Source organism: Pygocentrus nattereri, chromosome 21, assembly GCF_015220715.1.
Source record: "Pygocentrus nattereri isolate fPygNat1 chromosome 21, fPygNat1.pri, whole genome shotgun sequence".
NCBI classification, from domain to species: Eukaryota; Metazoa; Chordata; class Actinopteri; order Characiformes; family Serrasalmidae; genus Pygocentrus; species Pygocentrus nattereri.
The window spans coordinates 32078018-32102548 of NC_051231.1; the positions used below are offsets into that span (position 1 = coordinate 32078018).

Genomic DNA, 24531 nt, shown 5'->3' on the forward strand with positions numbered 1-24531 from the left:
CAGCACAGTATGAGAAACAATAAATAAAAAATTATTTTGATGTGGAACTATTGGGCCTTGTCTTGTGCTCCAACTTATCAACCCACATTAATGAAATCAATGAAAACTAAATATTGTGATATGAATTGTGTATTGTGAAAATATCTTAAGTGGCATGATAATATGTTCCAGCCATATTGCTCACTCATTTAAATAGTGCCTCACAATGTATATATAAAAAACATTGGTGAATCAATAATAAGACAAGGTTAAAGATCGGCCTACATTATTTTAACCAAAATAATTTACACTTGTTAGATTCATCAAAGTATCCACAGAAACACCCATCTGGAGCTACGATGCCCACAAAACATTGTGAATGGTTAGAAACTCATCTGCATACTTCAGCCTTCTGTGATCTCAACATTGCCAAGCCCAATATCGCGTTAATCGCTGGCAAATGATATATTGTGCAGTCCTAATTCAGACATATGCACACAAGTGCATCCACACATACCTGGTTCTTGTCCAGCTCACAGTTCTTGTACTCTTTCTCTCCCTGTTCCTGAAAAGTCACGATGACAAAACCCACGAAGATGTTCATCATGAAGAAGGCGATGATGATGATGTAGATGATAAAGAAGATGGAGATTTCCACACGGTAGTTATAGATGGGACCAAAGTTTTCCTTGTTTGAGTCAATGGCCTTGTAGAGAAGCCTAGCAGAGGCGATAAAGATGAGAAAACAGACATTAGAACGGTGTTTAGAAACCTGGTTCTATTAGGACCTCCTCTACCAACGTGTTTCAGCACATAAGCTCATAGTTGTAAGTGCCTGTTGATACGATCCTTAAAAATCACCCGAGAGATGCAGTGACTCCAGACTAGCAGTTAAAAATCAGATCTGTAAGTTGAATAGGAACATTTGTCCAGTGTACAGCTTGAAGTTTATGTAGATATGTAACTACAACTCCTAGTGTGCACGAGATTATATACACACCCTCTGTATTAAGCAGGCTGTGCAATACTGCAATTACTTCCACAGTATGCTACACTCACCTCCTTTCTTGCCAACAGTAGCAACAATAATGGTAATTATAGTTCTGAACTACTATTACTGAATCGGAGCTATTGTTATTAAACACTGTGATTTCTAACCTACTCAGTATCGCTGTACATGAGAGATCATATAATAGGGTTCAGAGAGTAGCAGGTAACAAGTAAGCCACTTTGTTTTTAGGATAAAAATATATTTCATCTTACGCTGGCCAGCCCTCGAATGTGGACACAGTGAAGAGTGCCATCATGGCCATGAGCACGTTATCAAAGTTGAACTCGCTGTTGTGCCAATGGCGCTTCTGAATAGTGGGCTGGTTCACGTCTCCCTCTTTGTACAGGATAAACGTGCCCCTGAGAGAGAGACAGAAACAGGTGGTATTAAAAGAGTGCAGACATTTAAAAAACAACTGCTTGACAATCACAAAATGTGCTGATGTTAATCATGAATAACTTTACCAGGGAACTGTGAACTTCTCAGACACCTGAATTTTGTTTTATTTTGTTTTTGATGATAAGTCAGTATGAGACGTGTGTGTGTGTGTGTGTGTGTGTGTGTGTGTGTGTGTGTGTGTGTGAGTGAATGAAAAACCCATTATGGGACTGACTTGCACTCCTCTGGGCTTGATTTGGCCTCATCATTGCAGCGGTAAAACTTCCCCTGTGATACAACAAAAGAGGTCAGGAGTGTATTTACAATCTTTAACACACTTGAACTGCAAACTTAACCAGCACACTACAAATTACACAAGTGCCTCTATGAAGACAGTCAATATAAATTAATCCAAATGACCATATTAATAAATATAATTTACCACAAATGATGATAATACCATCAGATCTGATCTTGTTATATGACATGTAAGCATTTTATCATTTCCCTCTTTAGCATTGCCCAACCTTCTTCTTCTTCTTCTTTCGGCTGCTCCCTTTAGGGGTCGCCACAGCGGATCATCTGCCTCCATCGTGCCCTATCCACTGCCTCCTCTACTTTCACACCAACCATCTCCATGTCCACCTTCACTACATCCATAAACCTTCTCTGAGGTCTACCTCTTCTCCTTCTACCCGGCAGCTCCATCTCCAACATTCTTTGGCCAATATATCCACTATTCCTCCTCAACACATGTCCAAACCATCTCAACCTGGCCTCTCTGGCTTTATCTCCAAACTGCTCCACCTTCACCGTCCCTCTGATCTGCTCATTTCTAATCTTGTCCATCCTTGTCACTCCCAACGAAAATCTCAGCATCTTCATCTCCGCCACCTCCAGCTCAGCCTCCTGTCTTTTAGACAGAGCCACAGTCTCCAAACCAGACATCATAGCAGGACGCACTGCTGTCTTGTGAACCTTCCCTTTCACTCTTGCTGCTATCCTTCTGTCACACATCAGCCCTGACACCCGTCTCCACCCACTCCATCCTGCCTGCACCCTCTTCTTCACCTCTTTTCTACACTGTCCATTGTTCTGGATGGTTGACCCAAGATATTTGAAGTCATCCATCTTTACGACTTCTACTCACCTAATATAATCTATATGATATGTTTCTTTTTATCTCATGTCTATCTCATCAATAGCTCCTAAAAAGGTTAGCTAAGAACTAAGAATAAAAGATAATGAAGGTCAGTCAGCATGACTTTGTTTAAATAATACATTTTCATTTACCATTAGCATTAGCGTTAGCCAATAGACACCAGGTTGTATTGAAGCTGAATTACCTTAAAGAGCTGCACTCCGATACAGGCAAACATGAACTGCAGCAGAGTGGTGACGATCATAATGTTGCCGATGGTCCTGATGGCCACAAACACACACTGGACCACATGCTGCAGAGGACAACCGGTCAAAAGTTAATAGGTGAATTTTTTTTTTCACGGTCAAATTAAATAACGGTAATGTTTCTGTTTCACTGCGACCCTATCTGGATTAAGCGGTTGATGATGATGATGATGATGTTTCTGTTTCTTTGCGGTTATTTGCTTTACATCTGACTGCTGGGAACAGTACAGCCTATCAGCTCAACAGGAGACCAGCATAAAATGAAGTACAGTATTCAGACTTCATCATTTTTACAGTTTCCAGCTACTTCAATCCAGTGCAAATCAACTGCTTGATTCTAAGTATAGTCTACATTGACAACTTATGCACAATGAATACAAAGTAAATCTGCTTTTGTTAACAGTGTGTAAAGAATTAAAATAAGAAGAGTGGCTGAATTAACACCAATCTTAGCATTAGTGCTTAAGCACCTTGAGTCCTTTGGCTCTGTTAATAGCTCTGAGAGGCCTCAGCACTCTCAGTACACGGAGAATCTTCACCACAGAGATGGCTGAAGATCTGCAACAAAAACACGTTTCAGTTACGGACAATCACACGTCACACAGCTACTATTACTACAAGATGGACACACATACAAATTTGTACAGTAAATAGCCAGTGAGTTATTACAAGTAGAACCAGATCACATTACATGATAACTAGGACAAAATCAGCACGTACAGTAAGTGAGCATTATTCTGCAGCCCTGCAAGGGACCTTTGCTATAAACATGACAAATTCCGGAGTATATTTTTCACAGTATATGTTACAGTCATATACAAATGTTTGAAGACCCTGATCAAACAATATGTATTATTGATTTCCTAAGCCTGAATAAGTTAAGACGTCCTCTACAGGGAACTGAAACTGAAATATGGCATTCTTTGGCAAATTTTAGTGCAAAATTACTGTTTGTTGAGCTTAACACAGAAAGTCCTTTAAGTCGAAGCTCATAACATAAGAAAATGGATGACGTTCTGTGTTGTCTTGTGTTTCCCTTCCTTCTTGGTTTTAATCAGTTTGTTTATTGTTTCCTTTACTAATTAGTATTTTAGTTTTAACGTTGTCTTTCGTTTTTATTCTTGGCTTCAAGTTATTGTTTTTGGTCTAAACCCTTGTGTGGTGTTGATCTGTTTGTTACTCAGTGGTCTGGTGAACCCACCACATTACTGTTTTTTTTCTAAATCAAACAGTTGGTGTCCAGTGTAGGGCTCTCTTGTAGCAGCTGTAGCCAGTCAGCAGCCTGTCCATGTTGTCCACCCTCACACACACACACACACTAACAGCAGGCCATATAGGAGGAGAACAGAGTGAAGGACACAGCACCTCCACACTTTTAATCTCTGTTGGTTCAGCCCAACACCACGTGTAATATAAATGTGAGGGGGGTAAACAGAGTGAAGACACTGAAAATGCGTTATTTTATATTTTCTTCATAGAAAGGCCAAGAATCTGAGGTCGAAATAATAAATTGCATAATTTTCTTTCCATATTAAATGGGTCCCAGAGACCCCAACACCACACAAGGGTTAATTTTATATATTTTTAAATGTGCTATAGAAATGAACTTCTTTTCTATTGAAAGAAAAACAACATAAAATAACAAATACAAAACGTGCCACAATGTTTGCAGAGACAGTAATTGTGTATTAAAACGTGCAGAAGTGCACGTAGATTAGAGACGAGGACTAAGGCTTGGCGAAAGACACAATGAAACTCACTGTATTCCGAAGGACACCAGAGATACGCCCACCACCAGCAGGTCCAGCAGGTTAAAGTAGTTCCTGCAGAATGCCCCTTTGTGGAGAAACGCTCCATAGGTCGTCATCTGAGTGACAAGCGAACAGAGTTAGCGTCCACTGAGTTTAGAGGGAACTTATCACATAGAAGATGCACTCACCCACATACATACAGAAAAAAACATACGCTCACACTGACATATGCTTAAATGGACACACAGATACACTCCTGGACATCACTCTTATTCAAGGGTGGCGTGTTCAGAGCAAGATGCTAAAAGCTAAAGCTAACTCCGCCAAACCCTCACGGCTTTGTCGGCATGAATGTAGTAGTAAGCTCTTCATTTCACAATCTGCCAGGCTAGGGGACCAGGCAATAAAACATGCAGTTTGTTGCCAAAGCTGAGGAGATTAAGGAAGGAGAGAGAGACAGAGAGAGAAGGAAGAGAGAAAGACAGAAATACAGAGCCCCCGTCTCATTCCAGCCCCTTTTCCAATGGCTTATCCACTCCGCCTCTGTTTGCTCGTTCACAAGAGCTCTCACTAAGTAATTAGCAGTGAGTGGACGTGGACTATAAAACCGTTCGACAGTGAGCATCGATACTGATTTACAACTACCTTCCATGAAAGCACAACCTGTTTAGCAGCATCAACAAATGCTATTTCCACTACAACGACGATCAACTGATTAAACCATTGACCATTTTGTCAATTATTTTTGGTCATTCACACATGATCTTGATTCATTTTTCTCAATAAGCCTTTTTACTGTGTCTTTAAACAAACTGACCAGCCCAGTTTACATGAAGCCTGATAATCCGTTAACAATATCAATCTGAACAGAATACGTTCATGTATACACCTCAGTCGGAACACACTGGTCTGATTTCAGGCCATTCAGAATACAATTTCCATTCCATTGAACAAGGTAATAATCTGTAAAAGAGAAGAATAATATCGTGTAAGCGCCTGTATCTGATTATATTCCCTATCGGAAAGTTTAAGTCCATTCTGCGCATGTTAGTCACGTCATAGTGAAAGTTTGTAATGTTCAACACGGCGGAGCAGAAACTGGTCTGCAGAGGAGACGAAGTTCATGCTCTGATCTTTAAAAGACGGCGGTGGGACAGACGTCCAGCTTATGTCTTCCTCTCGGCCTTCTTTAATAAGGACGTGTGAAGGACGTTTTCCTGAGTCTGACATCATTTTAAAGCAGTTAAAAACACAAGCACTGCTCACTGCTGCTCATCTCACTCTGACTGGACCTCACGTGATGCTCGTTGTCATGGTAACATCTACACTAAGTGGTTCTCTATGTATGTGCGTAGTTTTGGATCTTGTTACTTGTAGTGAGCATGTAAAGTGAGGTTTTCCGTCAGACTGTTGAGTAGAGTAAGCAGATAAACACCTAAGTCTTAATCTATAATCAGAATGTATTCAATCGGATTGACAAAATCTTTGCATGTAAACACAGACGCTGAAAGTGCATGGTGACATTAACATTAACTCATTGCTGTAATACCCTACACACAAGAATGAATTAAACAAATGCATAATTTATTTTATCGCATATATATCATCTGTTTCAACTGCAAAATGTTAGATGCTTTCTTTTCTTTTATTCTTGTCTATTTAATAGGTGAAACACTAATGCAGCACAAAGTATTAATACCCTCTCCCTTTACTAGGAGTGCCCTCCACTGCTGTTAGTGTAATTTGATATGGAGTGACACTCTATATTGAAGTGTTGGGGAGGGAGAGGTTTGGTAAAGGCCAAGAGACCAAGAGACGGAGAAAGAAGAAGAAGAATGTAAGAGCAAAGAGCTGAAGAAAGAGAGAGATAAAGAGAGAGAATAAGTAAAAAGAAAGGGACAGAGAAAACGGTGGAGCGATCTGAAACGAGAACCCCCTTACTTTAACATTCATGTGAGCCGTTTGCCTGGAAGCATATTCTGCCCTGTCCCTCTACTAAAATCCCCAAAACAGTCAGAGAGGCTCCAGTGGCCCCCTTAGGCTCAGCACACAAAGTGAAAATCAGCCAAAACCAAAGCAAGTCTTTCCAAACCAGAAGCGCATAGGAGTCATCTCCCAAGTGCATGTCAATACAGCTGAACCCAGAAACCCCAAACACTGCTGGAGTCGGTTGCCTTTGGTTGCTGATCTGAGACCAGCATTGCATCGTTTCTGATAATGGCTGAGAATGGAGTTCGGATAACAGATGATGGTCTTAGGTCAGTTCGTACAGACAACCACTTTACAAAAAAATGCACAAAATACTGAAAAAAGTCAATTTGATGTGGAAGCAGTGGATTATGCTGCCCCCTGTGGGTCTGGAGAATATGCTGCATTCATATGCGCTTAGCAAAGGGGATCGTAATCTGAACCATGCCCGGCCTGAACATGGTTGTTTTTGCCCCCTCTTTTATGGATGTGTCTGAGTCACGGCTGAAGCTTTGGCTGCAGAGGGTTCAGGTTTTGTTTAGTTTTTTTCTTCTTTTTCTTTTCTTTCAACCCAGCTTCAGTCAAAGCAATGTGTTTTCAAAATGTACTTGCATCATTTTATGTTTCTCATTTCACAAGGAGTTGCATTGTTTTGCTTCATTTGTCTCTTTACAGCCATCACTTGCAACTGACAAATCCATGCTCCGCCCACATACCTACTGTAGTGAGGATGGGCAGTGTTTACAGAACACTAGCAAAATCCCATTCAGCCTAATGCGAATTTATAGGATAGATAGTTCAGAGTATCAGCAGAACAGTTTAAAAATGTTACGCTCCGGAGTTGGATTATATTGTTTTTATCAAAACTAGTCAGGTAAACCTGCCATGTTAACATGAGCTGGATTGCACAGCCAAAAATAACGACACTCACTCAGCCCTAACACTCTGACGTTTCACATGCATGCAAAATAAATACCATTTAAAATTAACCGATTTAGGTATCTGTCAAAAATATAAATTCATATTATACATATATGAATAGTGCTGCACTGATACCGTATCGGTATCAGCCCCGATACTGGCACTTAAACACAGTATCGGAACCGGTGATGGGGTACCGATAACTATGGCCGATACCATAAAGCAACTTCTGACGTTTACATGCGCACCAGTAGACGGAACTGAATGAGTCAGCGGTTTGAGACGATAAGCCGCAGTAAAAATGCTCATGGCAGAATGTGTAACAGCAGTTTACCTGAACAGCAGAGCTGCTTCTTTCAGTAATCACTTGTCTGCTGCTGTGTGTGCACTTATAGTCTGAGTTAATGTTACTGAGAGCATGGAAGGAACTGCTGGACTAGATTTAGATTTTAGCACAGCAGCCTGCAAGACGCACAGGAGACATATGACATGTCATCCAACAAGTGAAAGCCATCTAGCCAAACTGAGTGTTATCTGTGATGCAGAATAAAGATTTTACCAAAATTAAATATATGAAAAATGTAACTGTACAAATAGATTGAATTGTATAAATTGTAAAACTGTATAACTCAGTATAGATATAGATGAGTTAGGTTAGATAGAGCGTGTATCGGTATCAGTACCCGGTATTGGCTGATATTAAGGGATCAGATATAGGCATCGTAAAGGAAAAAGTTGCCTCTTTATACATGAATAAGCCATATAATACTTTTTTTTTTTGGCAGCATTCAGCAAAGCCTGTCCCACCTCACGACACAAACAACTGTGGCAGAACAGTAACTGGTCAATTCACAAATGAACTGTGCATAAATAAAATCTCACACCAATCAGATCTGTATTAGCATCGCTCGTCTCAATATTCGTGGTTAACTAAAAAGTCGACAACTCTTGTGCCATTAGATGAAGCAGAATGTGTCGTATGGAGATGTGCTGGTATGCTGTTGAACTGTTTCTTTTCTTTTTTGCTTTAAAAGAGGTGCCAGAGAGAGAGAGAAAGAGAGAATAAGAAGAAGAGAAAGAAAGAGAAAGTAAAGAAAGAAAGAAAGAAAAGAAAAGAAAAAAAAAGAAAAGAAAGAAAGGCATCAAGCCAGGTTGAAGACTGAGCAGGTGACACACGGGGAGAGAATGCAGGAAGGCCGTGTGCGCCATTCGAGAGGTTACCTTCAAAACGATCTCAAACGTAAACATACTAGTGAAGACATAATCTGCATAGCCTAGGACCTGGAATAGACCAGATGGTTACAACATTACTGACCACACACGACACAGACACGGCACAGACACGGACATCAGAATTTACCTTCAACACGATCTCTACAGTAAAGATAGCCGTGAAGGCATAGTCAAAGTAACCAAGTATCTGCAAAAAGCAATGTACATGTTTAACAAGGACTGACTGTATTAGACATCTGATGGAGAAAACAGCATGGAAAATTGAGTGCAACAGTTATTATAAAGAAGCAATAGAAGCAATATGTCTAATCATATATGCATGTTGATATATAATCATATCATATACATCGATATTAATAACACATCAAATACACTGCATTTGAATTCATGCGTCAACATCCTATGAAACACATACTAAACTGAGCTGCAACTGGGCATGAAAGCATCCAAGTATGTTGCTTATCAAAATGTTATTAATTTATATGCATGCATACAAGAATATATATATTTATATATATTGATATGATTCCCCACGGCAGGTGATCATTAGACAACAGACGAGAAGGAGGCAGATGCAGGTTGGAAATACAACGATAATGAAAAACATTAGTTTTCAAATATTATTTTTACAACATCCTCCTGATTCGATGCTCAAAATGTATTTATAAAACTTAATCTCAAAACTCCAAACCACTCTCAGTGAGATACAGTGTAGCTACGTTATTAAAGAGAAAAAGCACATATTTAACTCCCAGCACATCTGGATTATAGATTCGTTTGTATGTCCTCAAAATAAACTGTGGAAGACTTTGTGTTTGTGTGGACTTACGATGTTGCGGGTAGAGAGGTTTCTGATTGGGTCCTCAGCAGCAAGAGAGGCGGAGCTCAACATGATGAAGACGAGGATGAGGTTGGTGAAAATGTGATGGTTTATAAGCTTGTGGCATGCAACACGAATCCTAGAAACACACAAACAGACAAAAACACAAACTTACACAAACATAAAACCTTTTTTCATTTTGAAGTTGCAGCAGGAAATGGGTGTGTGGGCTTGCGAAAAGGCTTGTGGTTAATATACATGATAAAATGAAGAAATAGCTACCTAACCAGAACTCAGCAACATAACTACATAATTAAATACTACAATACTGTTGCATAAATAATACGCACTCATGCTACATGTACTGTAATTTCACAATGTTTGTCATATAGTATGTTTCTAAAAACGTTTACTTTCTATTAATGTTAATAAACAGGCAATTGTAGCTACAACCTACCAGGTTGGTTAAAATAGTTAAAAGTAGGTAACATCCCACAATGTTCACATTGAAAATGTATTAGAATTGATAGAAATGATAGAATTTCCTTCTTATACTTAAGTGTCTGGATACCTTTGGAATATAAGTCTTTAAAAAGTATATTACAATGAATAATATGTCCCTTTTTTTAGACCTATGGAGAAACAACACCAAGGTTCAGAATCCAACTGCTGGAGAATGTGTAACTCAGCCAATGCAAATCATTTCCATACGTTTTTGGGAATGTAGTGTTCTAATGTAAATAGTTTTCAAGGAGTTTTAATTTTAAGGGAAAGTCAGGAATGTTTTCTTCTTTTTTTTTGCCCCTAATGTATTGTGATTAATACTGACAGTATTATCAAAATATGTTTATCATAAGAAAGGCAAAGACCAAGGATAAGGAAAGGAGGATTGTGTGTATATGTATGTGTGTATATCGTATATCGTTTTTGGCACAATTTACCTGTTGTTGGTCTTTACACTGCGTGTAAATTTCATGATGAGTGGATCAAATAAATAAATAAAAATGATCTACATTAAAAAGTTTTTCCTTCTTCTGTATTTAAAGCATGTAAAGTGAAGCCGCTGGTTAGGATCATAATGGAACTGTTTTATTATTGGATAGTTATGGCTGTGGTGCTATGTGTTACGATTGTTTGATATATACAGTACATGTCCATGTATGATTTCTGTATGGGACTGACTTTAATACAGTAAGGAGGATTCCTGAGACATCATGCTGGCACATATATAATTTGTCACTCTGTGACTCCTCACTGCTGCAGCAGAGCGGGAAGTTATAGAAGCCTATGAAAGCTCATTTCCATGAGGTAGCGTATGTATGTGTGAAACCTTTAAATTGCTGTTCCTGAAGAGAAGCTGTGGGGGATGGACCTAAATGTGTGTTTTGTGATTGTGTGCGCATGTGGAACATACACACAGCTAATGTGAAGGGTCTACGCCTGTGTGTGTGCCTTGAGAAACCTATAAAGCGGTATCGCTGAAGATAAAGAACACACTGCCGTAAACAATGGGTCTGAACGTGTATGTGTGTGATTCTTACGGATTAGTGGTGCTGAAGATGAAGAATGCGCTGCCCTCTGGGATGGGTGTTATCTTCTCTTTCTTCACCAGCTCAGAGACTGCAGGACGAGGCCCCGATGGAACCTCCGGCTCATCCTCCTCTTCTTCTGATTTACAGAGAGAATATGCAGTGAGCAATACTGTGCATTTACATGAACATACACTACGCTTGCAGTTTATGAGGTATACCATACCTGTACCTACACTCACGGGCCATTTACTGTACCTAAAACACTCATATAAGCACCACACGCACATCAGCGTCACTGCTCTACTGGGTATGACCTGCCACCCTAATAACATCTGCACTCTAAAAAATGATGTAACCTTTAGACTAAAAACACGAATTACTCTTCTGTTAACTTCATATTACAAGTCCAATGAACTCAAAATCTCAAGTTAACCCGTATAACTTTTTTTCAAGTTTAAAAGCTGCATCGCTTTTTAAAGTGTGGTCAGTGTGAGTGTTATGGCGGTCCCTCTCCACTCATGATCGGGTTCGATGGCAGCCTATGAAATATGCAGCAACAGATGTAAAGACAACAGACTGTAACTTTAAACCAACAAAGTGCACGTATACGGTAGGTGTTTCTGATAAAATGGCCAGTGAGTGTATGCATATACTACACTCAGTTCTCTACCTGCATTGTCCTTCTCATCATCATCTGGAACCTGTGAGTGGGAGAAGAAAAAAAAGATTTAACAAACCAAACACCCCCACTAACCTACACACACACACACACACACACACACACACAATGCATTTAGGATCCAATTAGAAAGACGTCAGCATTTCTTCTCACCTTCTCATCTTCATCATTCTTGTCTTCACTTGAAAAAATGAAAAACAAAACAGGCGTGAGTGTGGCTTTCTTTTTTATATTAGTGGCTTTCATAAAATATGAAACAAACCACAAACATACAGGTCACAAACTGTTGCATAAGACTTATCAGGGCAAATTCTATTAATACTGAAACATCAGGGTTGATCTAGGGCAGTGGGTAACACCTCTAGACTGAGGCTCCATCCCCATCTGGTCAAGTACCCTATACTATACGAATATGAGCCTTTGGGCAAAAGTCCTAACACTATCGTCTCCTACCTCCAATTTAAATCCAGCGTTATGCTGTCTGTCTGCACAACCTGCTGCACAATATACACACGATATAATCCTGAATGAGGCCTGTCGTTTTATTATTTTACACATGCATGTTGTGCTGCATTTACTCTTTCTTCTTGTCATCACTGTCCGTGTTGAGAGACTCAGCGTCTGCCAGGTTGTCCACAGCAATGGCCAAGAAGACATTCAACAGGATGTCTAATTTAGAAGATTTGTCAAGGAGAAACAATAAATCACTGTTACAAAATAGGTACAATAGATACTACAGCAGGGCTGTTATTATATATCAATAAAAAACTGGTCTGATGATTTTACTTATTCATTTTGTAATCAGAGGTTCTCTTAAGTCTGAATATGACACTGATTAATTATTGGAACTAGTATGGTTGTGCAGTACTACACAAAAATACTTGACCTCAAAAGGCAAAACTAGATTCTGGTAAAAAGGGAACTGGAGGTGAAGACAGAAATATGCTCAGCCATTTCAGAGACACACATTACACGCAGGTTATATTTATTCAGGTCTCCATTAAAAAGATGACAGCTTTTCTTCATGCCTACATACTAATATGTGAACTGGCTTGGGCATTTACCAATTCTCTACCAAGGAGTTACTCATCGCTTCATGACTTACCAGGCCGTCCTTAACTAGTCTGGTTAAACAAATAAACAAACAAACAGACAGTTATGTAAACACTGTAGGCAGTATAGTCACGGTTGGACTGTCATCATGGAAGCTGGATGAGGATACAGTTTCCACAGATGAAGAGGATGATGAAATAAATGCACACGATCATTCCTGACGACGAAGGGCCGCCGTACGCCATGATGCCGTCATACATTACTGCGTTCCAGTCTTCGCCTGTTAGAATCTGAGGAGGAGACGCAGTCACTCTGTGTAGTATAGTATTTAACACAGTGCACAGCTCTCACACCATCATTCAATAATCAATGTATAAATGTTGAACAGTGCTGCTAACTAAGAGAGAGGAGCTGGTTAGCGTTAGCTTTGCTAGCATGCTAACAGCTCTGCTCACCGCAGAACATTATTCCATTCTGGAGAACTAGATAGACGCTTTATTGATCCCGAAGGAAATTTAGCAGCCAGTAGCAGACGCACAACACTGTACAGTACATAGTAATAAGGGTGTAGACATATAACAAGAATACATATACCAGATCCTCTCTACAGGCAGATATACAAACAGAAAAAAACCAAACCAGCTCTGTGGTGTTTGGGGAACAGCTACATTTACATTACATTACCGGCATTTGGCTGACGCTCTTATCCAGAGCGACTTACAATTTGATCATTTTACACAATTGGCCTGACTGCATGTCTTTTGGACTGTGGGAGGAAACCGGAGAACCCGGAGGAAACCCACACAGACACGGGGAGAACATGCAAACTCCACACAGAGAGGACCCCGGTCGGGGAATCGAACCCAGGCCCTCCTCGCTGTGAGGCGACAGCGCTACCCACCACGCCACCGCGCCGCCAAACTAGCAGGTCAAAAACGCCACATCACAGCATGGTTGTAGCTAACTACTGCTACAATGACACCCATTTAGAGGACAGCATGTTAAGTGAAGTTAAGTGACTAGTGTTGGGGTGAAAGCTGAAACTGAACGTGTTCTGTGGTGTGTGGAGAGAATGTGCGGATGGATGATATATACGTAGCCCTTTGCCATGGCTGAACTGACATCATGCTTAGTTTTTCTGAGGTTTTTCCTGACTCTGAATATGTATATATATATATATATATATATATATATATATAGGTCATAAGTGGAACTTAATATGAGAATATATGGGCCCTATAAACATCACACATCATTACACTTTAGTATACAGCAAGGCATACACGATTGCAGTAGCTAAATGTGCACAATACCAGTGTTTTGTTCATGTTGTGCAGCCCAAACACACACACACACACACACACACACCTGAAACACAGTTAGGAGGGCCTGTGGGAAGTTGTCAAAAGTGCTCCTCTTGGTCTGCGTCTCGTCAAAGTTGAACTTGCCACCAAACACCTGCATCCCGAGCAGACTGAAGATGATGATAAAGAGGAAGAGCAGGAGCAGCAGGGAGGCGATAGACTTCATGGAGTTCAACAGAGATGCCACCAAGTTACTAAGAGATGCCCAGTGTCTGCAGAGAACGATATCAGTTCATTCACCCTGTAGAATACAGTGATCTACACCTGGCACTCTCTGCCAGATATGTGTAGGACTCAGTTAAACCTGTGAAGTTATTTTATTTGTAAATATCATGGAAGTGAATGGACTAAAGACACAGAATGTTTTAAAAGAAATCATCTGCAGCACGGAAGAAAACAATTCAAGTTGCCAGTAAGGCTGAGAATACATGTGAGTAACGTTACTGAGTTCATTACAGTTAGCCTCAGCTAGATATGCCTATTTATTGCTCGCTGCATGAAGCAGATGCATCTCTCAATCTTACTTAGCTCAGGTTAGGTTATTTCACAGATGAACGAGTACTAAAGTCACTCATAATGCCAGCACATCTCCTAAAAATCTACTAATGGGATTATTAATGGCTAAATGTGAACTTATGATCACAAAAATCTATGAGCATCTGATTAATCTCATCATTTCTGAGAAGTCTAAAAAGACAATATGTAATAATGTAACATACACAAACATACGCCCTCTTACCGTGTCACTTTAAAGATCCTCAGGAGTCGTACGCAGCGGAACACAGAGATGCCTAGTGGAGACATGATTTCCAGTTCCACTAGGATCGTCTCCGTGATGCCGCCGCATACGACGAAACAGTCAAAGCGATTAAAAAGTGATACGAAGTAGGCTTGCAGACCAAGACTGTACATCTTCACCAGCATCTCACACGTGAACAGGGCCAGCAGGACCTTATTGGCGACGTCTGTAGGCAAACACAGAGAGTCACAGAGAGGAAAATGCGATTTAGGATGATTATCAGGATCCAAAGGCAGTGAGTCCCTGTATTTGCTAAAATAGCTAATAATTTAAAGATATAGATTTAATCATTTAAAGATGATCTAAAACTTTATCTGCCGCATCTGCAGCACACAGTGCATAATCACAATAATCTTGACATGCTTCTCAGTCTTCAGAAGAGAAACACGTTAACTCAAACATAATTAGGTCAATAATAGAAGCCAATCAGCAGGTGCTGGATACTGAATTACCGGCCCAGCGGCTTCTATTTACCCTTCATGGGTGAAATGAATATCGTCCTGTCTGTAAAGTGTCGCTGCTTCAGATATGCAGTCTTTTCCCCTTGAAACTAGAAAAAAGCACTAAAATACAAGCCCAAATGTGTCGCTGTGGGTCGATTACGTCCCAAAGAAACCTACAGAAAGCATTTATACCCTTCCCATGCACTTGGCATGATGCTTGTTAAATCGTTTTGTTCACAGATCAGTTTAAATCTACCGTCTTCATCACATCCGTGTTAAAATTTTCTTTTGTTATCACGGTTTAACATTTTGTCACTAAAAACTTTAAAAAATTAAGCTAATTTAAGCTACTGTGGTTTTATGAGCTAAGTGACAAATTATAGTGTGTAGAAATATTTACTGAATGACATTTTATTAGACTGTGCTGAATCTGAGAAAACAGCACTTTATAGTTCCGCCCAAATAAACAAAACGAAAGTACAAAACATAAACCTGTGCAATGGTGGAAGTGTGTCAATGCAGGTCTTAAAGGGTTAAAATTGTGTGTCGAGTCGAATTCCCTAAGTATTCTGTGTGGTAATGGACCACATGCTACAGATACAGACAGTGAGATTAGGTTAAAAATGCTGTAGCACTCCTTTTATTTTTATTTACTTGTTTTTAATGCATCTTTGTAGACCTAAACGTAGCATAAATAGTATTATTTCCATCACCCAACAGCAAACACACCTGAAATTGCATGTATTCATGTATATTTTATTCAAAACTGATTGAGAGAGACTGCATGATCCTTGCAGGGTCCTCCCAGTGTGTTTATCTTCTAGCCCTTCATCAGTGGTGAGTTTCTGACTACAGAACCACACTCTGTCCTTTTAGGTCAGTTGACTGTCCTGAAGTGATTTAATCTACAGAATGAGCTGTTCTTTAGGAATCATCTTAGAATTTAATTACAGATGTCTCGATTCATTCCCCACCCCAGCTTTCCTATTCAATCCAAGTCCTTTAATAACGAGTATCAGCTGATTCTGTGTGTTTTCACAGACAATATAGCCACACAATTTAAGTTAAATTTGACTGGATGCCAGTCACTACTGCAGTGTAGTCATTGTAAAAATGCTTCATTTTAGTACATGCATAATGTGATATGTTTGTTACGACGGGTCTGTGGCGAGCTGAAGAGATAACACCTGTATTTCGAAGGTTAGTGGCTGTCCATAAGGCAATAGTGGAACCTGAACAGAATTTACAGACTTCCATTTCTTGTGAAAAGGGGCTACAGACAAGATTTATGACACTCAATTTTTGTGAAGACATGTGAAGACTTTTTTGGATAAACATGAAACCTGTAGTCGTCCTCATTTGGTATATTTGAGTCAGTCCGTGTCCGTGTGTGCAGGTATATATCAGACTGTGGACCACGCACAAGCTGGGCTTGTTAACTGCAGTGCAATGTGTGTATGTGCTCTCACCTTGTACTTGTGTGAGCCAGAGAGGTTGATTGTAGTGCTCTGATGAAATGGTGAGAGTGTTGAGGAACACCAGAATGATCACCAGCCAATAGAACGGTACCGATTTCACAGCCAAGCGGCATTTCCTGCGGCAGAATCTGTTCCAGCGACGCCAGCGCCGACTGCCAGGGACACGGGATGTCAAACGGGAGGAAATGATGTCAGAGGGGAGATCCGAATCAAAAGACAGTCAGAAGTGTTAGATACAACTAAATGACCAGTGCTGCTCATACAGCTACCAAAATCTATACATGCACACAAATACATCATACATCTAAAACTGAATTAGACTTCACACTGAAGAAGCTAAATACATAAAATCAGAAAGGAACAATGTGCAAAAATGAACGTTGTATAAAGCATGACAACAACGTAAAGGATGCTTACTAACCTGAACTTCGATTTTGAGATTTTCTGACTGAAATGAAAAACAAGTGACACATATTTTAGAACAAAAGCTTCACTCTTTACATTTTTATATAGTAGCTGTGACAGCTGTGCGTTTACTGTGTGAGCACATGGTCTATACACCAATCAGCCTTAATAATATCACCACCTCCTTGTTTCCGCACTCACTGTCCACTTTATCAGCTCCACTTACTGTATAGCTGCACTCTGTGGTTCTACAGTTACCCTGTTCTTCAGCAGTCAGGACCCCCCATGGACCCTCACAGAGCAGGTACTGTTTGGGTGGTGGATCATTCTCAACACTACAGTAACACTGACGTGGTGGTAGTGTGTGCTCGTGTGTGTTGTGCTAGTCTGAGTGGATCAGACACAGCAGTGCTGCTGGAGGTTATAAACACCTCAGTGTCACTGCTGGACTGAGAATAGTCCACCAACCAACATCCAGCCAGCAGCGTCCTGTGGGCAGCGTGCTGTGACCACTGATGAAGGACGAGAGGATGACCAACACAAACTGTGCAGCAGCAGCTGAGCTGTCGTCTCTGACTTTACATCTACAAGGTGGACCAACAAGGTAGGAGTGTCCAATAGAGTGGACAGTGAGTGGACACAGGGTTTAAAAACTCCAGCAGCACTGCTGTGTCTGATCCACTCATACCAGCACAACACACACTAACACACGTCAGTGTTACTGCAGTGCTGAGAATGATCCACCACCCAAACAGTACCTGCTCTGTGAGGGTCCATGGGGGTCCTGACCACTGAAGAACAGGGTAACAGAGTATCAGAGAAACAGATGGACTACAGTCTGTAACTGTAGAACTACAAAGTGCAGCTATACAGTAAGTGGAGCTGATAAGATGGACAATGAGAGTAGAAACAAGGAGGTGCTCATGTTATGGCTGATCGGTGTTTATGCGTGTATATGTGCTTTTATGTGTATGTGCATGTGTGTTTACCACAGTGGGCCACAGCACGTCGTTTTCTCATCCTCTCCTTTCTCATTCTCCGTGTTCACAGATTCAGTTTCACTCGCTGGAACACTCGCTGGAACATTACAGGCATATCAGATACACAGAAAAGAGACATAACATAATATATCTTCTCTTCAAACTCTTCACAAGGAAATCGATCTTAGAGGCTGCTTCTCTGAGTCACAGACTGCAGCACTACTGACACAGGATTAGTTTTACATGGGGAAGTGGGGGAATGTAATTATCATCACTGTTTCTGATTTTAGTCCCTTCCGAATCCTTTACTTTTATGGAGCGCACGTTCCTGCATTAGTACAGACTTTGGCAGCTTTCCCCTCTTTTACTCTGCAAAATATACAACAAAGTTTGCTATCATGCAGTTAATTAAAATGTTTGCTGTAAATTCTCAAGCTAATGACACTCTGCGTCTAATTAAGACAGCTAGGGAAATGGCTAAAGGTAAAAAAAAGTACAATTAAATGAAAAGTTTTTACTTGTGAGCTGCCAAACGTACAAACTTTTTTGGTGTGAAGAAACAATGTAAATCAAGTGAACCCTCCTTTAACAATTCAAATCAGTGATTTACTCAATGCACTGTATTAGAATGGGGTCGGATCTAGTCTATAGGATGGCAGACCTCCAGGAGTCTTACTAAACAGAAGAAGTAGCAGTATATATGCTGAACAACTAGCCTTGCTGAAAATAAAATGAGCAGCACCCAAAAAGAATCCCAGCAGGCAATAACACACTGTAAACAGAAAACTTATCACAAGTTCACAAATGTTACTGTTTAAATAAAACTCTCCTATATACACTAGATGTCCAAAAGTACCTACTCATCACGTATTCCTTCTGAAAACAAGAGTCCCAAAAAGAGTTTTAGCTTCTTTGGATCCCCAAGATACTGGATGGAGTTCCATCACTCTAAAGAACACAGCTATACACCCCACTAGCTCAGACCTGAGGCTCCACGGCACTGCGCTCTATTGGCCAATGCTTTGTGAGTGCAACTGAACGTCTGGGTCAGAAACGGCTTAAAAATGAATCATTTTTATCTCAGAATTGCAGTTTGAAAGAGTGCAGTTTTCAAATCGCAAGAGCTGCAATTTTAATTACAGTCTATATTATAAACACTGATATATATATACACACACACACACACACACACACACACTGTTCTTTTTTAAAACATTCGGTTATGAAAAGGTACAAATACGAACTTTTCACCTGGAGAAACTGATCTAAGCTTCACCCTCAGACCTTAAACCCACTGCTGGAGCTTTGAGGGAACCTTTCCACTGCTTTTACCTTGATGAACGAGAAATGAACCTGCACAGAACCTTCATTCCTAACAGTGTAAAGTACCTCCTGCTGTGTAAAAATCAACATATCAATAGGTTTCACGTGCGGAAAAGGTTAAAATTTGGACAATTCACGCTGCTTTTTGTTTTTTTATATAATAATATTTCTCAGGAAAGCACTGGTCAGACAACGGCAACACGCAATTTCAGTGTGTAAAAAAAGGCCACCGTGTGTGAAGTCCTATAGTCATGAGAACACCTTCATTACAGATGACCTGTTTCTTTCCTCCCTATACAGTAATGTCTGTTCCGTTACACCTCATTCAGACCTACAGTAATTCTAACATATGAATTGACTCGTTAAATTAAAAATGGGCTCAAGATTTTGGCCTTTAAATGTCCCAGTTTAACACAATTAACCTTCATTTGCCAAGTCTCTTTCCTTTAACTGTAAGTGTATTTGACTGAGTTGTATATTTATTCTATCCCTTTTCCTTCCTTTCATTTTAATTCATTTTTTCTTCTTCCTTTTTTCCCCATTGGTGATACATCCTATGTAAATTTCACACACCACTTACTGTCAATCCAGCAACACACACAACAAATTTATGATTTATGAGATTTATGAAGCATTAAGTATGGAAAGAGAAAATCATTGAACTGAATTTATCTGTTAACTCTTGAGTGGTTTTACTGCTGCAGGCTGCTACGCCTCTTTGTAAAGACAGCCCGACAGCGCGGCAGCCGCAGGCACTCATGGCTCTCAGCCGTAGGCCAGCCTGTCTGCGGAGATGGAGTGTGAGGTTGCTATAGTAATTTGTAATATCAGAAGGTCAACACAGGTTAATAGGAGCATAATGGTGATAATATACTGTTTAGTACAGCTGGGTGGGAAAGAGACCATTAACATGAAATAGAGTGCTCTTTCAGACTCTCTCTGTTTTTCTCCCTCTGCCTCCCTCTCTCTCTTTCCTCCTCTCTCTCTCTCTGAGATGTGGATAGGTGCTGACACATCAGTGGAGGATAAGCAGTGTGTGTATGTGTGATCAAACTCTTTGTGATGGCTCTGGGAAGTGCTGAGCTGAGAGGCACTGATCGCGGTTTAGCCCCATTCTCTCCATTTTAAACTCACACTCTGTTTATAAAGAAAAAGTTGGCCTAAATAAAGTTGGCTGAGGTTCTATCGAGAAACGTCTATCTGAGTCCCGGTCTGAGCAGACTGGTGTGATTACTGTATAGTAGGAATGTATGAAACTGTTTAGTACAGAAATGTGTATACACTGGTCTCTGTGTATCACCAACACTGCCTGTAAGAGAAGACTTTCTTTGTGGACCCTAAACTTTATCGAATGTACTGTAATTGGTGAGTCTGGGACAGATTATACTGCATAATTCGAAAAAAAAAACATAATGACACGGGCAAAATGGTGCGAGGTGGGGTCAAACAGAAGGGAAGGAGTGCAGAAGCAACATGAAAAGACAGAAACACACACACTCCCCCTCCTGATAAACAACACAGTTAGGGCTGTCACAATCAATCACTTCAAATTAAAATTTGAATAAATTAGCAATGATTAGTTGACTATTTGCACGATGAAGCATTTGTGTGCATTTCTGACCAGATCATTTTTTGCCATCATCGTTTTCCATAAAAGTACTAAGACACTTCAAAATACTAATTCTGGGCTGTTTACAATTGTAATATTGTTCATCTGTCTATGCTGAAATATAAACAATATAGAAAACATGATAAGTGGTTCTAGTTCCGCTTGAATTGACTAAAACAGTAACTAAATGCTTTGCTCTTAATAAATGCGTCTTCAAATATCAGTTTAAAATATCAGTCAAATTCAATATATGTCCAAGTTGATACCGATGTGACTGTAAATCCATATTATCTATGGTTTGTTATTATCTAGTTAGGCTATTTCTTTTTTAAACTTGACTACTTTATTAGTCACCTGTTTGCTGCCTTCTGTTTGATGACCATTGGGAAAGGTTCTAGCTCCCACACAACCCAGAACGATAAGAGGCTCAGAGAATGTGTGTGTGTGTGTGTGTGTGTGTGTGTGTACTTTCTTAGTCATGACCATATTTAGTATATTACCTTCTAATTACTGTATATATAGTGACAGCCCCAACCATAATTCTCAAATAACACAGTGAACAGTCACACTGTACTGGGGTGAAGGAGTGGATTTACCATGAGTGTCAGAGGACTGACTGAACCAGCTAAACCCTTTCTTCTTCTTGTCCACGAGGTCAGCCAGAGTGACCCCTGTCCCGGGTCAGGGCCATGCACGTAAAGCCCACGCATTCACACAGCACAGCACATCACAGCGCAGTCACCGCAGCACCAACGCAGCACCAACGCAGGAATGAGAAAACAGGCAACTGGGTCAACAGGGGTTAAAGCACAGGCACCCACTCAGCTCAGTCCTCTACCATCCTATTCCGGCCAGCATTCCTGCTCAATTCCAGCTCTCGGCACATCTCAGAGAGGCGTAACCAGGTTTGCTATATTCATATGAATACAAAGATTATCTACAAAACATTTTATATTGAAAATGCAAACACAAATATGGAAACACAAAAGGTTTAACAACGTTTGCTGCGTATAAAGTGACCCACACCTGATGGCTGGGTTGATTTAGTGACACATAGCTACAAAGCTGATAATAAAAATGTAAACAAATCGCAAAAAACGCACACAAAGTTGTTCAATATTTTTCAGATATAGGCTCCACTTAGCTGTGACATCTGGCTCAGTGGTCTTTTGTGTTAAAAGGTAATACTCGTTTTACTTAATTGTTTTTATTTCTATTTGTATATTTTCAACTTCCTATCACACAGGCCTTAATCGCTGATTTGAATCCTTGATTAAGACTGAATAATAGTGAGCTCAGGTGCCGAGAGGCGGAATACAGCAATAACATGGATAGGCTGGGGGGCAGTTCTGAGGACTGGACTGGGCACCACTGGGTTAATAGCATACATGACAGCAACAATTACACCACAGTAACAACAACAATAAACAACACCAACACTTGAGGCCAGAGCGGATTGGTGGGCTGGAGAGCGGGCAGGAGGAAGATGGATCATTTGTCACAGGAGGGACTATGAGGAAAATGACACTTCTGCCATAATGACATTAAAATGACAGCCACAGCGGTTTCACCCGGTAATGTTGATCTAAGAAAGACAATGAGGACCAGAACACCTTTTGCAGAGGGTCAGGGTCTGAAGAGACTGACTGACATCATCTGATGTATGGGTTGTTATCTCTAATGATCTAAATTGATCTAAATTGTAGTGGTTGATAACTCAGAACTCTGAGGTCTTAAAGAGATGCAGGGTTTCTAAATACCCTACAGCGTAGGTGGAATCGGTTTCCATCTCCATTTTAAGGCAAATTTTGACACAAGAAGGCTTTATGAAAATGGCACATACTGATTTTTTTGCAGATAAAAAGAAATGCAGTAAATTATGAAACGTTGGGTTAAAAAATAAAGTAAATGAACAAAATAAAGGCATAAAGCAGCAGCAACAGAACTAAGCAACATCAAAGATTATAGAGGTGATAGAAACATCTTATTTGTGTGTGTGTGTGTGTGTGTGTGTGTGTGTGTGTGTGTGTGTGTGTGTGTTTTTTTAAACATTTCATTTATTCGCTTCAATTAAATTCTATAGCAGGATGGAAACCTGACGACAGCTGTGATGCTTTTAATATAACAGTCTTTCTGGAGTCTTCACTGTAAGTCGCTCCAGTCTGAATAAACCAGGTGCCCACTAATGCTGAACGTGCTTTGGCTCACTCAGTGTTTGTTTGAGAGTGTCGAGGCATATGTGTGGCTTTAGATGTCTCTAAGCCTGTGGGTTTCGTGTAGACGGCAGAAGCTGCGATGTAAGCACAAAGGCTGGTGTGTGATTTCAGAGCTCTGGGCCTCCGTCGCCTGAACGGCTCCAGCGTAAATCTGCGCACTCCTAGCTGCCGTCCGGCTGCCTCTATAAAACAGGATTTGGATTAGCCTTTCTTCTGCCCAACTTCACTCTTTATGTCCCTGCCCTTCTCCGGCGGTTTTCTAGCTGCCTGCCAAACGCTGAGTAAACAGCTCTGAATACAGTACAATACGAGCACAGCTGGTTTGGAGGCTTGCGCTCAATACACTGGAGCACTTTCACATTCAGAGCAGTCGCATCTGAAGGAAAGAAATGTGGCGGATAAAACTGGGAGAGTGTAATGCATGTTTAAAAGACGTCTGGCTGTTAATGAACTGGCTTTTTTTGTCACTATACTAAAGATTTATTTTCCCAGACCCAGGACACGTTGCGCTGCGAGTTCATTTGGTCAAAGCTATTTTTTAGGCTGGGAGCGGTCCGGAGAACCAATATCTGGTCCACCTGAAATCAGTGGTCTGCTGTATGTGTGGAACCCATCCATTCCCGGTGCCGTGTGTAGAATTATGCAATTGGTATAACATAAATGCTTCGACTTTCATCACTTCCCCTTTCAAGTTTAGTGATGGTGGGAAAGGACTGCTGTGGACGGAGGAGGACACTGAATGCGTCATAGACATACGGTGCCCAGTAGGCATTCAAGCGCAAATGGCCACAACTCATAAAAACTGAATGGTTGTATAAAAAAAATTAAAAAGCAGAAAATGGATAAAGCTAGTTCCCACGATTCTGCAAACCTGCATGTAGAAGAGCAAAGCATATAAGTGCGTAATCGATCCAGACTTTATAGGAATTCTTGTATGTGAAAGCAAACCTGCTATAAAGAGCTTGTCCCCCAAACGGGCCCAGAATCAGTCCCAAGTGTGGACTCAAGTATCTAGGACAGCTGTGAAAATGTTTTAGTATTAAAGTATTAAAGGGCCCTAATCCTAAATGTCTTGCATTTTGTTATTTCGCCTAAAATAAAACACGTTTTTGTTACGGTGCCTTTAAGTCTGGTATGTGCGA

General features: G+C 40.4%; 1 protein-coding gene across 14 annotated transcripts in view; it reads right to left on the reverse strand.

The window, feature by feature from the left end:
• Positions 1 to 24531, reverse strand: part of cacna1da (calcium channel, voltage-dependent, L type, alpha 1D subunit, a) — a 118726-nt gene that overhangs the window by 37574 nt on the left and 56621 nt on the right. For 5 of the 14 annotated variants that reach the window (XM_037532039.1, XM_037532034.1, XM_037532028.1 and 2 more), the window contains exons 10-28: positions 21770 to 21844; positions 18251 to 18338; positions 17278 to 17304; positions 16848 to 17008; positions 14876 to 15101; positions 14141 to 14348; positions 12942 to 13062; positions 12298 to 12388; positions 11873 to 11900; positions 11711 to 11741; positions 11050 to 11176; positions 9518 to 9647; positions 8677 to 8736; positions 4576 to 4682; positions 3286 to 3373; positions 2755 to 2862; positions 1644 to 1696; positions 1243 to 1389; positions 497 to 698 (exon numbers count right to left, since the gene is read on the reverse strand). In XM_037532039.1, coding sequence (XP_037387936.1) covers positions 497 to 698; positions 1243 to 1389; positions 1644 to 1696; positions 2755 to 2862; positions 3286 to 3373; positions 4576 to 4682; positions 8677 to 8736; positions 9518 to 9647; positions 11050 to 11176; positions 11711 to 11741; positions 11873 to 11900; positions 12298 to 12388; positions 12942 to 13062; positions 14141 to 14348; positions 14876 to 15101; positions 16848 to 17008; positions 17278 to 17304; positions 18251 to 18338; positions 21770 to 21844 — 2078 coding nt within the window. Of the gene's footprint in view, positions 1 to 496; positions 699 to 1242; positions 1390 to 1643; positions 1697 to 2754; positions 2863 to 3285; positions 3374 to 4575; positions 4683 to 8676; positions 8737 to 8815; positions 8876 to 9517; positions 9648 to 11049; positions 11177 to 11710; positions 11742 to 11872; positions 11901 to 12297; positions 12389 to 12941; positions 13063 to 14140; positions 14349 to 14875; positions 15102 to 16847; positions 17009 to 17277; positions 17305 to 18250; positions 18339 to 21769; positions 21845 to 24531 lie in introns of all 14 variants that reach the window. The other 9 variants (XM_037532037.1, XM_037532032.1, XM_037532029.1 and 6 more) reach the window with 3 other exon arrangements.